The sequence below is a fragment of the Haemaphysalis longicornis genome, unplaced genomic scaffold (assembly GCF_048455015.1).
Source record: "Haemaphysalis longicornis isolate Haplotype H1 unplaced genomic scaffold, Haemaphysalis longicornis Haplotype H1 scaffold_1, whole genome shotgun sequence".
NCBI classification, from domain to species: domain Eukaryota; kingdom Metazoa; phylum Arthropoda; class Arachnida; order Ixodida; family Ixodidae; genus Haemaphysalis; species Haemaphysalis longicornis.
Window position 1 is genome coordinate 278,791,268 of NW_027526203.1, and position 16,003 is coordinate 278,807,270.

At 48.6% G+C, this 16,003-nt stretch overlaps 1 protein-coding gene across 6 annotated transcripts in view; it reads left to right on the forward strand.

Moving 5' to 3' along the window:
* The window catches only part of LOC144146608 (uncharacterized), a 478,728-nt gene that overhangs the window by 324,328 nt on the left and 138,397 nt on the right, over positions 1–16,003 (forward strand). For 5 of the 6 annotated variants that reach the window (XM_077678547.1, XM_077678552.1, XM_077678560.1 and 2 more), the window contains exons 4-9: positions 3,520–3,555; positions 7,537–7,572; positions 7,654–7,680; positions 11,093–11,128; positions 11,923–11,982; positions 14,840–14,893. In XM_077678547.1, the coding sequence (XP_077534673.1) occupies positions 3,520–3,555; positions 7,537–7,572; positions 7,654–7,680; positions 11,093–11,128; positions 11,923–11,982; positions 14,840–14,893 (249 nt within the window). The remainder of the gene's footprint in view (positions 1–3,519; positions 3,556–7,536; positions 7,573–7,653; positions 7,681–11,092; positions 11,129–11,922; positions 11,983–14,839; positions 14,894–16,003) is intronic. The other variant, XM_077678565.1, reaches the window with a different exon arrangement.

Sequence of the window (16,003 nt, forward strand, 5' to 3'; positions counted from 1 at the left end):
GTTGTTTTTGTGGCTTTTTTAAAAGTTGCTATCGAAAAGCGTTTATTGCTGCAACTGAAGGAAAAACGGTCAACAGCCGCTACATAGCCTTAGTGACGTAATTCGGGCCGTCGAAGAACGTCAAGACTGGGAAAGAAAGAAAAATCTTTTGAGCGAGTTTACAAGTTATCTGATGGGAATAGAGCAGTAATTTTTGGCTGAGGTACTTTGCGGCCCCCTAATCTAAGCACTGGGTGTGTTGGGTGAGTGACTACGTACTGCAAGAATTTAAGATTTTTAAAAAAAGTTGAAAAACGTGTTGCAGGGTCCCTTTAAATCCGAATTCGGGCCCCTGGGGCAGGAAATGGAAGACGCATGACGATGTCTGTAGAGCTCCAGCTACATCACGCGGAGCAGCTCAGCAGGGGTGAGGAAAAGAGCAGCACACATGGAGTACATCAGCTAGCGCCCAGGGCCTCAAGGGTCCGGACGCAAGAAAATCCTGACCCACCGAAGAGGGAGCCGCGAGGGATCACCGACCGGGTCAGAGTTGGCGGACAACAATGAGCGAAGGCTCGGGACAGCCACCGCACCAGCATAATTAGGTCTTGCAACCGAATCCGCACCGGCGAGCGAGACACGGGATCGCGTGTGGGGGCCCATCGAGTTTCCCTTGGTTAACTCGGCCGGGCCCGAGACCTCCCCGCCGCGGCGGCTTCCAATTGCTTGCTCCTTGTCCTCGTTATCGTCTCCATTTTCGCTTTGTCCGCCTTTTCCCGCTCTTCTTCGCTTCGCCCGGCGATTCCTTTGTCGTTGTAATCAAAAGGGATCGAAGAAGCTCAATTAAGCGCCCCCAGATCGATGCCGGTTTCTTCTCGAGGGGAACAAACTTCACAGTCGGGAGTTCCAATCCCATGGCAAGTTTGTCGCCGAACTCTAGCTGCTTATTCGCTTCATTGGGACACCTGGAATAACGAGTCCAGTGCATTAAATTCTCATTGGGTTGATGCTGTTCGCGGGTATGAGGCACCAATTCGTTGTGGGCAGCTGCTGCTATGAAATCGACCGGAAAAACAAGACAACAAAGTTTAATCTAGGCCCCATGCCACTTCTTTTCTAGGTCACAACGATGCTCAAAAGTTTCGTTTAACCACTAGTTCACCGGTACTGCAGGAGCCGGGTACCCGCACGGGTAGAAACCCCCGCTTGGTTGCGGCACTGTCCGTTCCAGCTAGCCGGTGCATAACTGCCTTTTTCACGCACAGTAAACGGTGATGTCAGTACCAGGGCTCTACGTTCCTCCCATTTTACCAATAACCATGCGCAGAGAAAAATTGACCGCGTGCCTTCTAGCTTGGCTGCAGATATCGTCTGAAGACGGTAGTCCTCTTCCGTCCTTGCCACTTAACACCCTCTCATCTATTCACTATCGACTCAATATCTATTCACGCTCTCCCGTGCCCTCTAGTTCTTCCCATGATGAATGTAATAAACGTTTGCTCAATTCAATTCAACCTTCCGATGTTCGCACTGCTAGGACGTCATCGGATTTATTTATTTGTTTATTTGTCATCGTAAAAACAATGCAGCGTGTATTCTTGATTGAAAGAAGGATGGTGCTCTTGCTTAGGGACTTATATTTTGCCTCAAATGTGCCTGAGGGTTCTTTTACACTGAATAATGTGGACATAGGTAAAGCCACGGCAGCTGTTCATTTGCAAGGGAGCGAGCAGATACGGGGCCAATATTTGGCCGGGCGCTGAGTAGCTCAATCTCGTGACAGACAGACAGACAGACAGACAGACAGACAGACAGACAGACAGACAGACAGACAGACAGACAGACAGACAGACAGACAGACGGGTGGGCAGGAAGGCGTACGGACGGACGGGACAAAATTTCCCCGTTTTGGTAGCGCAAGTACACTATCGCCTTTAAAAACTGGCCTCACTTTAATTGCCAGCCGCGCAGCGAGTACTTGCGAGATCCCGACACGAGGTAGCAATGCTATGAAACGAGAAGTCGGTTTAACGAAAGCAATAATGAAAGTGGCTTCATTCCTTCTTAACGCCTTCTGTAAGGTTAGGGTCTAAGGGGGAGCAAAGAGAGCGCTCCTTCCTTGCTCTACCACCCTCCCAGATCGCGGAAGGAGGCTGTATATTTGTTGCCTAAATCCTATGCCCCGTTACAATAAGAACATAAGTCAGGATTGCACTTAGAGGTGGGAGGGCTGGCAATGTCTTATACGAAGAATTGGCCTGAAGCACATCTAACATGGCAGTCGAAAAAATGAGGTTTTCGAAGGCCAACCCACCTCTTTGAAGTATTAATCTGAGCCTGAGCTTAACTGCATTCATCGGAAAGGCTCGGTGTAGTGTATGCATTGCCGTAGCCACTAATATTCTAGACAAAAGCATGACGTAGCTCTTTCGTTTGTTCGCTCTCCTACCCACACACAGCGCTATGACAACATACGCAAGCCTCGCGACGAGTGAGGGGCCGTGACCCCTTATTTCTTCTCAGTCAATGCTGCCTCACGCTAGCCAAATGCTCGGAGATTTTTTCATGCAAGTGAGCCGTAACAAATTTCAGAACGCTCAAAATCCTTTTAGCAGTTTTCAACTAGACTTTATGCTTTTGTTCGTTCGGGGACTCTTTCATTGCAGTGTTGAATAACAGAACTAATTTGCCACTTGTGAGGTCCGAACCTGTTCCCCGGTGCTTTCGAAGCGCTAACACTCGGCCACAAACACTTGCGGATATATAAAAAAAACGAATGCAAGGGTTTTTTAGGGAAGGTTCAGGAGACGTGATAATAATTCAATATGGGTTGTTGATTTTTACACTTCTTAACAGTGCAACTCAGAAGAAAAAAAAAAGTAGGGCGTTGTCATATAGAGTTGGAGGGTCATCAAAAAAATAAAACTGCCCCAGAACCATTTCCACGTACCCACAAATGCATATACGCAGTGCGGCGGATTTGTCAAGAATCACAAGGGGAATTCATTTCTGGACCTGCGTGAAGAATCATCTGGGGCGGAATTTTCAGTTGTGTCCATTTCAAAGTGTCCTCTTTGAGTGAGCCTTGATTCGCTGAAGGTGGTCGACACGTATTGACGCAAAACAGGCGAAGCGGAGAGTGGGTCTCAGCGCACACGTCAGAGGTCCCCAACCGTATCTACGTCACGACTTGAAACGTACGTGAAACGGTTGCAACACACAACTCCGCGCCTGGAATCAACCAAAGAAACCATATGCCCACGTGGCGCATTTACCAAGAACGTAAAGGAGCCGCGCGGCACGTGCAAGGAATACAAACTTGACTCCTTGCTTGCTAACTTGCTGAGGCGCAAATTCTCGCTTTTTCTTGCATTCGAAGACTTTCTCGGGGAGAGGTCGACTGCTCCTTATTAAATCAACGCAGCAAACAGCCTCTTTCATATCAACACTTTTCCTGGTTCGCGATGCTGTGAATGACTGTGCGTGCATTGCAACGCCAAGAATACCAAACCATTCGTATTTTCGTTCTCTCTCCCTCAGGGTGCATTGGGTCCTCCAGGAAAGCCCGGATTTCCGGTAAGCTGACGCATGCCTATATGTCTCCTAAGCAGGCTAAAATGCTGCCTATTCCAGCTTCGTGCAGGGATCCTTTTTCTAAATGTTGTCCCCCGTAACAGTAAGGGGCAACAAGAAACTAAGGGCTTTCGAAAGCGTTTGTTCAAATAACAAATATCCTCGGAACTGTGAACAAATATCACAGCATCTGTGGCATGATGAGCCTCGACGAGAGTAAACCGCAACGTACATATAGCCCAATGTTTATTGTCAATGATCCTCGATGCGACGCCCAAGAACCCGCAGGCCACGATGCAGGATGGGACGGCGCCCATTGAACGATCTCACGGGAACTCTGGCTCTCGCTCTGGAGCCCGAACAGAGCGAAGAGGGTGTAGCATCTCCCTTCCTCCTTTCGCTCTCACTCAGCGCTCCCCCTGTTTTCGGCGGAGAAGCGTCCCTTTTAGGCAATAAATTTCATTCATTCCTTATTTACACGAAAGTGGATGCGGGGATAATATGTCCATTTGTCTAAAAGCGGCCATGACGACAAAATACAGCTTTTTTATCTGAAAAAAAAAAAAGAACAGCCTTGATAACTCCCTCAACTTCATTCCGGCCCGAAAAAGATAAAAAAAAACATTGAGCGTTTTTTTTTTTTTTTTTTCTATTTCGCGCTACCCACTATCAGAAGTGGCGTAATAGGGGTAGAACTAAAATAGCGTCACCAGTGCGTTAACTCCGTGTTAGTATTCCAGTGGTACGATCGAACGGAACCAGAGGCACCACCACAATTGCGCAGTCATTTTTTCTTCGGCAGAACGGACAATTGGGCTCGTTGGTAGCTGTTTATCTTGAAGGTGGAAGCGAAGGTGGAAGCGTCATTTTTCTTGGCGGTGGCTTTGATCGGCGGCCGCCATTGCCACGAACGATTCCCTGTGATGCCATGACGTCCTTAGGCCTGGGCGAGGAAGTGGCTGGGGAATCGCTACTACTTCATCTGTTTTTTTGTTTGTTTGTTTGTTTGTTTGAATTGTTTGAAGTTTGCATTAAGACTGACACCATTGGTTATTGGGACAAAGCAGTCTTTCAGTGAACCAAACTTGTATTTTGTCATCATGGTCCGTTTAAGGAGTGCACAAATCGTGGTTGGTATTTTTCACCACAGTGCGTCTTTGAGAGCAATGACGGGGCATCCAGAAATAGAAACGATGTTTCCCTGCCAGCCTAGCTTACACTCCAAGTGATTCTGTAGTTCAGCTTCACCAGAATGCACTCGAGGCACGAAACCAAGCGGCCAACAAAGCAAATTTGGATAATGACAGCAATGTGCGTGCCATCTGACACAAAAATGTGATCTACGCTGGGCAACTGTTCAACGCAGAGAGTCATCTTGTATTGCGTAATGCCGCAGCGCAGACCGAACTTTTGAGTCAAATCGTATACTCGGCATTGTCATTCGCTGATATTTCACTGTCGGTTGCATGTATTGGTCAATTGGGAGCATTATGATGAAGATGAACCACGGAATTGCCTTAGAATGCATAAAACTTATGCTGTTGCAAGACAGAATCCCGTTAACTCAAAACACAAATGGCGTAAGTTGAAGCTCAAAATTAATGTGGGGGCAAAGGCATAAAATGAAATAGAAACGCCCTCTATACCGTCCCCGTTTAAGACGAAACGTTACGATGAGGGATGGGAGTTAAAAATGACGGATGTTTTTATTTTCTGGACGTACTCAAGTCTGGCTTCGCGAGCTATTAAAAGCTCGCGAAGCCAGTCCTGACGCCAAACGGGACTGCGCCTGTCCTGCGTTCTCTCCTTTTTGTGGCCGTCTGAAATTGCGCAGTTTTTCGCTTCACGTTAAGATGCACCAACTCACCCACCAACAAGTCCTTCTAGACTATTAAAAGCTCATTCAACATTCGCGCGCAGCACATTACTCTGTGATGCTCTGCGAAACGTATGTTTGTGCGTGTGCGCGTTTGGGCATGTATGTACAGCCGGTAAAAGGCTTGTCTATAACACAGCTTTCGTACTCTCAGCCCTATCCTGCCCCGACGGAGTGGGATTTGAATTAAACTACTGCGGAATTCTGAAGTATTAGCCCTTCGCTTTTGCCTCCGATATGTTTGGAACGAGTATGTTTCGGCAGATTTCGGATGTAGGTGGTTGAAGTTGAAATCGCTGTTATAGACAAGCGTTTTACCGACTGTACGTATGCGTGTGTTGTTTCTCGGCTCATCATGCCTGTATACACTAAAAACATACGTTCTCAACCGCAACCGTTATTTTTGGTTCAAGAACACACACGAACACAAACATGGCACACACTCTCGAAGCACCAGGGGAAAAAAGTTGGGCTTTGGTTTTATTCACAGGGTGAGCTAAGCTCTGAGTTCTTTCACCGATCACGGTTATGCAGATGTCAACGCTCTAATTAAATTCTCTAGAAAATTACCGTCGAGAAAATATACGCTTGCAAGCGCATTCAATGGGAGCATTACGAGCGCACCGAGGGGCCATTATGCGACGTTCGTGCTCGTCGCGGGCTGGATTCAAGACTCAATCTTCATTATCCGTTGCGCTATATCGTGTAGTATCTTTCTCGAAGGCGTGGGGCTCACGTTCGTTGAAAGACATCGAGAGTGAAGTTGAGGATCTCAAATTTTTCATCCTTACTTCAATAATTGCTCCCATTGCGAATTTTGTTCGTTCGTTTAACGTTTTCGTTTCAATGGACGGCCTAGCAAGCGCAACGGTAAAAGCAATACTCAATGTGTGGTGCCAGATGTGTCCGCTGGGGCATTTACGCTGTTATAAGAAAAGGACAAAAGCACCTTCTTGAAGTCGTTGCTAATAAGCTGTCCGATCCGGCAAGCTAGGGTCTACAGCTAAGGAATCTGTATTTTTTTTCTTTTTTTTTTTTTTGTTGTGGTAGACGCGCATATTTGTCGCCGCTGAGCTGCTATTCTTGCTTTGCCACAGCATCAAATGCGTTATTGCCTTCTTTCACCATGCCCCCTTTCCCCCATTTACGGCGCCGAACTCGCTGCCATCTGATGACGAGAGGCCCTGCGCTGCGGCACTTTGAAATGCTAGCATTTATTCAGCATTTCATTTCAAGGGCAAACGCTCTAAAGAAAAACGTAGGTCAGGAGGACAATAAGAGTAACGCTTAGGGATAAGAAACGAGTGTTTTGGATCATGGAACAAACTCGGGTAGGGGACGTCATAGCTCAAATTAGGAGGGCGAAGTGGGCTCTGGCTGGCATGCAATGCAAAGAACTGACATCCGGCAGAACACCAGGGTTACAGATGGACACCTGAGAGACGGGGCTAGATATAGAGGAAGACAGTGAACTCGATGGAGGGATGAATTGGGAAAATGCGGGGGCCGAAGGGTGGACTGAGTCAGCACAGGATAGGAACGGCTGGAGAAATTTGGGAGAGGCCGTTGTCGTGCAGTGGATTATGATTGTGATGATGGTGACGTGGCCGTGGGAGCAAATTTCCCGAATGACGGAGCCCTACGCTGGGGCACTTCGCAACGCCAGCATTACATTCCACATTGCGCTCGAGTCAAATCGTATTCCCCGCCTTGCCATTCGCTCAACTCTGTCGCAATGATTAGCCATTCGGGTACGCCGGGAAGGACCCACCCTAGTGCCGCGTTGTGCACCGCTTTGCCAGAAACAACACTGACCCACGCTCGCTCGCATATTCCGACGTCGTTCTGGTTATTAGTGCACCTTGAGAAGGGGCTCTGGCGTTTATCAAAATATGCTGCCCCTACTCCCAGCCGTTGTGGTCCTTTCTGGTCCACTCCGCCTCACAGAGTGCATTTCTCCCTGGCTCGAGGCCTTGGCATTCAGTTGGCGAACACGGCGGCGAGGACAGCGCCGACCCTGTCGCCTCTGACCCCGCCGAGAGCCGGGGGAAATAGGGGGCTCCATTGTGCCGCGCTCACCGGTGGCGTTCTTTCTTCTCTCCCCGCAGGGCGCGATAGGAATCGATGGCCCCAAGGGGGATACCGTAAGTAGAGCCCGGCGCCATAAAGATTGCGCGCAGGCGAGCGATGCGCCAGCGGCCTGACGGCTGGTTGTTCTCTTGCAGGGCGAGAAAGGAGACAAGGGCGAAAAGGTGCGTGGAGCCAGCAGGCAGCCGAACCATGTCATCGATTCTTCGCTTTATTTATCGGCATACCTGGGAACGACGCGATAATGCCCTTTAACACGTTGAGTTGGCCTTGCACTCTATAAGAAACCCCGACGGGTGTGCTTCGCCACACTTCACCTGAACCACCAGTCGCTGCGGCGTTCGAGGGAGCTAGTTGGACGAGCCCCGGAATTCGACCAATAAATGCCGCCTCGGGTGTCACTTGGCTTCCTTCAGTGACGCTCGCGTTCACTTCTTTTTCAGCATTCTTTGCCGAGTGTCCCAGCGCGAACCGAAAAATGCGCAGTGGGCTAGTTGGGCCATTTAATCGTTACAACAATTAGGCATAGACCGTTGCAAAAACAATCGAGGAAGAACGAAAAACAAAAATGCAACAACAACAAAAAAAGAACAGTCTCCCAAGTAAGGTATCGATCGCAAACATCTAGCAAATCTAGCAAACATCTAGCAAACATAGTCCGTCGCAGAAAATAACAATAAAACAAAAAGTCGAAAAACAATAACAAAGAGGACGAAAATGAAGTAACGAAGCCGTGAATGTCCCCGTGATCCAGCGCCCTCACGTGATAAACAAAAACAGAACAAAACAAAAATACCTACAGAATACAAAAAACTAAAAATGAGCTAGCGAGATCACAAAGGTGTATTCAATCTCCCTCAATCAAACAAACAACAAATAAAAATAAACTATGAAAATAAAGTCACAAAATCCCAAAGGTCTATCTGATTCTGCGTGCTCGTGCGATTAACTAAAAATAGCCAAAAACGAAAGAAAACACGCTGTCTGGGCTGACGTGTTCCTTTCAATCCACTAAGGAAACGCAAGGTTGATGAAATGAAGAAGCCGTGTAAGAATGCTTTCGTATTAGTAGATGATTCCCACAATGTATGCAGCTTTTTTCCCAAGTCACATCGCATGGTGGGTATCGCCTTTGTTTCGCCCTTGTCACCGCAATCACTGGTGGTTCAAGTGCGCTGAGGGGTTGCAACCCGCGGGTGTTTTTAAGAGTACGCGCTAAAATTGTTTCGCTCAGCTTAAGCGCGTTGCTCGGGAAAAACGGGTGTGGACCCGCTCGACAATATTTCGGACCTGGTCACTTCAAAGCGGCGGGCGATAAAAGCTGCAAACGCGAAAGCTCTCTACTGCCCGAACTCTCACGCCAGTTAGCGAAAATTTAAACGCTTCAGCCAAGTAATTAAAATGGCTTTGGGGAGAGTACGAATAACGCCAGCGCAAACCAAAGACGGCTCACTCAAGTTATCCAATGCCATGTCGCGACAAGGGAACAGTGTTTTTTTTTTCTGTAGCAAGTTGAACGACGGCTTAATAAATCCTCAAGTTCTGCGAAAAATCGCACATCGATATATCCACCGCAACAACGCAGCGCACGGCTCTTTTGGATTCAGAAACTCTCGACGTCAACTACGGCTGAGCGAAGCAGCGCATTGAGGTGCCTCCCTCATATAAGAACAGTTCTGTGCCAGAGAAATTTAATTTAATTTCAGTTTGTTTTATTGTACCTGTAGGATTTTAGTCTCTTTCCTTGCGAGTTTGGGGCAGTTAACGGGTGCATTTATGTGCATGGATGTTTGGTGCGTATCTATGGGGGGTTCTAAGCCACTTCCTAAAACCTGTGGCCGAAAAAATACGTAAATCCATATTTTGAGACATTCAGGCCGTTTCACTTCTTCCAAAACAGATTACGGCGTACTCGTGCTAAGTGCAGTGTTATCGGGTCTCACAATAGGCCTGGAGTGTGCATACGCCACTTCACGCCTGGGCCGTTAGTACTGCTAAGCGTATACCGTAACAATCAATACGGCCAGATTTGTCGTTTATTAATAGGCAATTACAACTGATCAGATAGAAACGCCGTTCGAGTAAAAGCAATCTCCTGTCTATACATACACTCGCATGACCTGGTAAAGAAATTAAAGCGGCAAATAAGTGCTGCGCTCAAATTGAGTCACGGTAGATTCCTTCATTCCGATGGACCAGCCACTAGCCGTGAAGAAACATAGCTCCTGCGTAATCCTCGACATATTAATTATTTCGTGATCTCGGGTTACGCTTCTTACCAAATGTATGAAGCATGCAAAAGGTGAGGGGCTCAACAGGAGCTAGTAGGGACTCTCTGTAATGGCGAACTGCGCCTCAGCCATTCAGTCTCCCGAATTCTGGCAACCCACGGACGTAATCACGCCTCTGTGTAGAAATATGCAATAAACCCGGCTTCAGTCAATTTTTTTTCACTGTATTTCAGTTCATTAGTTTCACGTCGCTTTATGTACTGAGCTTATTAAAGATGTTAGCTAAATTAAGATGTAAAGAGCGCTACCTCTTGGGACCAGCCTCGACTCGTCTTCAAAGAGCGCAAAGCAGGCCAGTAAACAGGATGAAGTCCAACGTACCATTATCTGGACTGTGAAATTACGCAATGTGACCGCAGCGTGTGTCATATGCTGCCATAGCACAGGTCCAGTTATTTGATTAACTCTTGGTATTGGGTGTCTCTATGTGTCAAGTTTCCCAACCAATACGCAGTGATAGGTCATTCAGTTGCGTTGTGGTAAAACAAACGCCGAGACAGGTTTTTAGAGTGCATGACGTGACGCGAAAAGCCAGGGGGATGGGATACCTGTAAACGCAATGTATAGGAGTGGGTTTCTGAATGTCATGATAGGCGATCAAGCAGACCGCGTTTCTTCAACACTACCATAGAAAGACTCGAATAGTTGTCACTGCTATTGTTTACACCTGGCGTCAAGGATATTTGCTTTTCAATAACGACGTGCAGTCGTTCGCACAAATAACTGATGCTTCATAACAAGAAGGAATAAATCGCTACCGGTTAGTTGCCCGCGCAACGTTGACGAAAAGGCCACGCATCGAGTGTGAAGATGTTACAAGCAGATGAAAAATGAACTACGGACATAAGACTTTCGTGCATTTTATATTCGAGCGTATTCAATGCGTGCATCTCAGTGCAAGCGGATAAAACGTGATTTCGCTGTTTCTATAAAACAGAATACACGCCCAATTCAGCTCCCTTGAGAACCTATGCGGATTACGCGGCAGAAAGCAAAAAATAGCCCCGCCCTTCCACTTCAGCTGGTACTCCACTTAAATGGAGAGATCCGCGCACGGTAAATCAATCCAATAAAGCCTTCAAATAGATTACCGACAATTCTCGGTATTCTAAAGAACTTTCTTTTTTCCTCTCCCTCTAAATGTGTGAGCGTTACGCACGTGCTCACACGTCAGAATCACCTAACGCACGAACGTTCTTTTCTTGTTTTGGAGGTCGTTCATTTTCCCAAGCCAGTTGATGCGCCTTAATATGTGACCTTGAAAACTGCAATCCGTTCTGTCTAGGGTGACTCGGGAATCGACCTTGTCTCGAATGTGAAGGTAAGTCTCTCATTATTTTCTTTCTTAAGTTTGCATGCCTACTAAGATTTTTATGTCATTTCGTCAGGTTGTTTTCTCCATTCCAGCTGCTTGCTGTTGTCGCCGGAGACACTGTGGTTGTGTTTCTCTTGTTGCCAGTTGTGTTTTATCAAGAGCGCTGTAATGGTGCATTGTTTCTCCACGTTCACACTCCGACCCTGGCTGTTGCAGCCGCGTCTAAGGCGACCGTCTTGCTTTTCCCTCAGCCTGACTTCTTCGGCCAGCGGCCGTGCAAAGCAGTCCCATATAAACGGCGAAGCAAGCGAGGTAACCCGACTCGCAACGGAGTCCGATTGGCGTAACTGAAGGCTGCTCTTACTTAGAAAGTTAAAACTGGTGCAGCGCTAACGAAGAAAGGGGACAGGAGGAAAAAGAACACGGCATTCATCCGTTACGATGCAGGCAGACAGCTTTTAAGACCGCAGCGCCTTGTGTGCTCCTTCCATGCTAGCCCCTCATCAGCGCTGTATTGATCGAAGTTGTGGTGGACGTGAGTTACAAGGTCTGCAACCTCACACGAGCTGCGCGATTTCGCGGCCCAACGGAGGAAAAGAGCTCTTTTTGTTGAGGGCTTCAGTGAGACAAGCAGTGTCCCGTCCCCACTCCCGAAATCAGCACCCCGAGCAAGGGAGGAGGCCCTTGTGGCGTTATCGAGGGGGCGCAGCCAGGGCCGGGGCACCTGAACGCGGCTGGAGCGTCGGCCGGCCCCGTGCCGGCCTGCGGCCTTCTGACGCCACGTCCCACTGCTGTTTCAGGGGGTAAAGCGTTCAGTCAAGATGCCCCACGGGGGCATCGCTGACGCCACCGATTTTAAGGTTAGTCCTTGCGCGTGCTCCCGTCACCCAGACCCTTGCTCACTTGCCCCCGCACGGCATTCTCCGGGGCCCTGCTCGAGACGGACACTAACTAGACTGGCCTCTCGGCTCCCGGATCCTTGCAACTTCGATCGTCTCTGCCCGCAAACTCCTCCTTGCCTCTCCCACCCACCTCCTCTCATGTCCTGCTTTTAGACAGAGGGAGGACACTGCACTCACGCATGATTGCACGTTTCTCCATTTGCGCATGCGTCTTCTCTATCACACGCGAGAAGCACCTCGGGGGCGCTGGTACCTTTCTCTCTGCGGTACCTGTGTGCACAGGCGTAGGCAGTCACTTACGAAGCATGCGTCCTAAGGCATGGGTGACCTTCCGTCAGCAGAGGGACGCCTCGTTAACGTCCGAGCGCATGCTCCTGCATAGGAGGGCTGCTTCCGAAACAATGCTCAACATTTTTCCAGTCTCCGTGCGGCCAGTTTCGCCGTCGCCTCCCTAATTACCTCCAGTGTAAACATCAAGCTCTTGTTGCAGCCAAATTAGAAGTAGAAGCATCGTTCACGGGTATTCACTCATTATTTAGTTCGATTACCGGTTGTGATGTCCGTCGGTAAGCCCTAGCTGCACGGAATATCGGCGAGTGAACCAGGAAGTGCCTAAATGCATGGAGATGAGCTGTAATCGGCTTGCTTTTGCGTTCCTCCCTCGAGGACGTTTGTGATAGCACAGGGCGTGTTGCCCGCAGCCACACGCACTACATGCGTGCGTGCATTGGCTCCCCCGATCTTATGACATATATACACAGCAGGGAGAGCATAATGCAGATGACTCAATTGTTTTTTACTGGCTACGCGTGTGGTTATCGAGCTTTAGTTAATCATATCTGTAACGACAAAGTGTAGCAGCTACTATAACCCTGTGACATTGTTTACCGTTATTTGGAAAGGGTGCCTGTATTTACCGCCGTTACAGACATTAGGCGGTTGTCGGGTCACGCAATCAAGAGGTCGCAGCCATGCTGGGCGAGGATTAAGAGGCGCAAATTCAGAAATAGCCGTGGTCAGCCGTATTTTGTTGTCGGCCTTGTCCTGTTGAAGAACTGACTGTTAGTGAGTTGGCGGTACGATGACATGCAACGCTCTAAGCCATCGAGTAAAACTTGTTTTGGTTTAAAAACCCCCTTCCCTACACCCTGCTTATCCTTGCCATGCTTACATTTAGCCGTTCTTGCGTGGAACAGCGCGGAATATGTAATCAAAAGAAAACAATACTTTGTTCGATCGAACTGAAAGTTAATAACAAAAAAAAAGGCTGAGCATGCTCCAGTTAAAAAAGACACGCCAGTAATTAGCTTATTCCCAGGGCATATGCTATAATTTGGTTTCTTGTAAGCGCCGCCGTTCCCGTACGCACTTCAGTGTCTGCGCGCGAAGTGGTTCCCTGTAGTTTCGGTTCTTTCGCTCTGGCATTTTATTCTTTTTTTTTCTTTTTTGCGTGGTGCGGCTTCTGTAATAGAGGATTCACAGACAGCGCAGCTAGGGGCTACGAGAGCTTTTCAATTTGCAATAAAGGTATTCCCTTCCACGCTAATTTAGCTTCAGATTCATGAATACTTATAACCATCCAAATTTAACCACCTAATCAAAGACTGCACTAAAGCAATTGTCGAGAGTCTTCGCAGCAGAGAGGGTTTTCCTACAGCACTGAAGTGTCGTCAGCTGAGCGGCTGATAAGTATAGGACGCTTTTCATTTTCCGCACTCCTTCCGCTTCTTAATTAGGGCCCTCTGTTCGCTCGTGGAAAACTGTGGTGCTTATTATTGTATGCTTCCCACCAACAAATGAGAAGTGAGGTAGCGTATAGACCGCCTTCGTCATCCTCACACGCGACGCTGCCACGCAAATCAAGAACTGCGCGTCGCAATGGCATCACGGTGTAGTTTTCGAGGAGTTCGTGCTGGGGCGTCGATAGCGACTGAAGCAGGCTTGCTGCAGGGCAACGCTGTTGACGGAGAAGTTTCAAGGACGGGTTGACGAGAAGCCACGGGGGGCCGAATAACACTCATAACTTCTGTCCTCTCTACCTTTCTTGAGTACAGCCCGGCATGCAGCGGAGGAAGTTGCAGCTTACTAGGACTCAGGTCTTTTTCCTAATAACCAGCGCTACACACACGTCTTACTCTAGAGCTCCTGCGGCTAACACACACTTTTGCTTTCTCACTGTTATGTGTTTTCTTAAATGACATTTCCGTTACGCGAAGTTAATTGCGTATGCAGTTGTTTCGCTGTTAGCTTTTGGATGGGAGCTCCTTTATGTAGGCCGTTCAGATGGTGCCTCGCCTTCGCAATGTAACCGATTGCCTGTTTTTGCCATGGCTGGTACAAGCGCGAAGCGTGACCCTTGGAACCTATTGGCATCCTTCTCGTTATAGAACAGCGGCTAAAATGAACAGCACCAGACAGGTTTGATTCACTTAATCTCGCATAAAATGTGGCCACAATGAAACTTTCGAGCTGCTACTTAGCATTCCTGGTGGAGAGGAGCTTTATGACGGAGATCTGCAGGCCGACACATTACCGATAACAGACCGCACCTAATGCCGTACGGAATTCTACGGGAGCGAAGATTTAGGCGCGTGCTAAAAGAAAATTGACTGAACGTTAAATAGAAAAGCGAGTACGGCGGAGTGAATCCGCACCCGATTTTTGTTCGCGTCGAAAATAAAGCTCAGAAAAGTGCGAGGCAGGCATCCGTCAGGATGAAACAGTTGTACATATCGAGGTTTTTTTGTTTTTTTTTCGTTTCTGGATACAACGGAGTTTGTATTTCGCTTCTTTCACCTTATTTTCCTTGTTTTAGGAACTGGCAAACATTGGAGTGACATTCTCGCCAGGCGACGTGTTTATGATGAAGGTACGTATACCTGTCGAAGGGCTTTATCCCTTACTCGACTACTGAAATGATTAACAGGCCTTCCTACCGATTTTTCATTTTCCCGTAGCCGCGTCACGTATTCCATACGGCAAGGTACTACCGCAGGTTTCGTGAAGCGTGACCTGTTGTAGTTGCAGGGGACGGTGTGGGAGATGCGACACAGCGGGCGAGAAGTACTTCCGCCTACGTTCACTAGCGGATTTTGACTTCTGCTTCTCCTACAGAACAGACGAAAACCTTAGTGAATGGGTCCTCTTTCTCGGCCACCTTCCGCTACTCCCCTAAATCCATCACTGACACCGGCTCCCATCCGCAGTGGCCCGTGACCTTTACCAGGAAGCCTCCAGAAGAAGGAACATCGTGCTGTGCATGCGGAATATCTTAGCCCAACTGGTGTATAAAAGGGTCTTTAAGAACTTCTTTAGGATCATTCTGGCTCCAAAGGGTGCCAAGTGACTTTACCTTCTGGTGCATCTTAGCTCGAGGGGAAAATGTTATTACGCGTTTGCTGCCGTGACATCTGAGTTTTCAACTTTTCTTCTGTGTATTTGCTAGACACGTCCTTTCTCCGAATCCCCAGGCTTGCCGGCCCCGCTGAGTCAGGCTCCGCTGAGTCAGTGCGGCCAATAAGGCCGCGGCTCATTTTGTCCTAACGAGCCATGTCGCGGCCAAGGTTCGCGTAATCGAGAGCCGCTGCCTGTTTCTCGACAACCTGCAGTACGTTGCACGTTAGCAGGGAGCAAATAAAAATTGTCGCCCGAACGCGCGGTGACCACCAGCCAGTTCTCGGCCGGAACTACCTCCGCGAATGTCGGTGCGTCGCGGACTGCATGTCGATGAGTTGGCCGGACGCTGCGATGGGCGTCATCTGCTGGAGCAGCGCCCCGACGGAACCGCAGCCGAGTTCGGCGGAAGCCTTGCGAGCTGGGCGCAAGAAGGGAACCCGCGGCCGAAGCATTCCGAGCACGTCCTTCAAAGTGTGGCGCTCACTTGCCCGAGAGTTACTCGGCCCGTTAAGCTATTAACGTCGGCCGCCTGGGCGGAGAGTGCGCGTAGATTCTCGGAGATTGCGTCTCAGGGAGTGCTCGC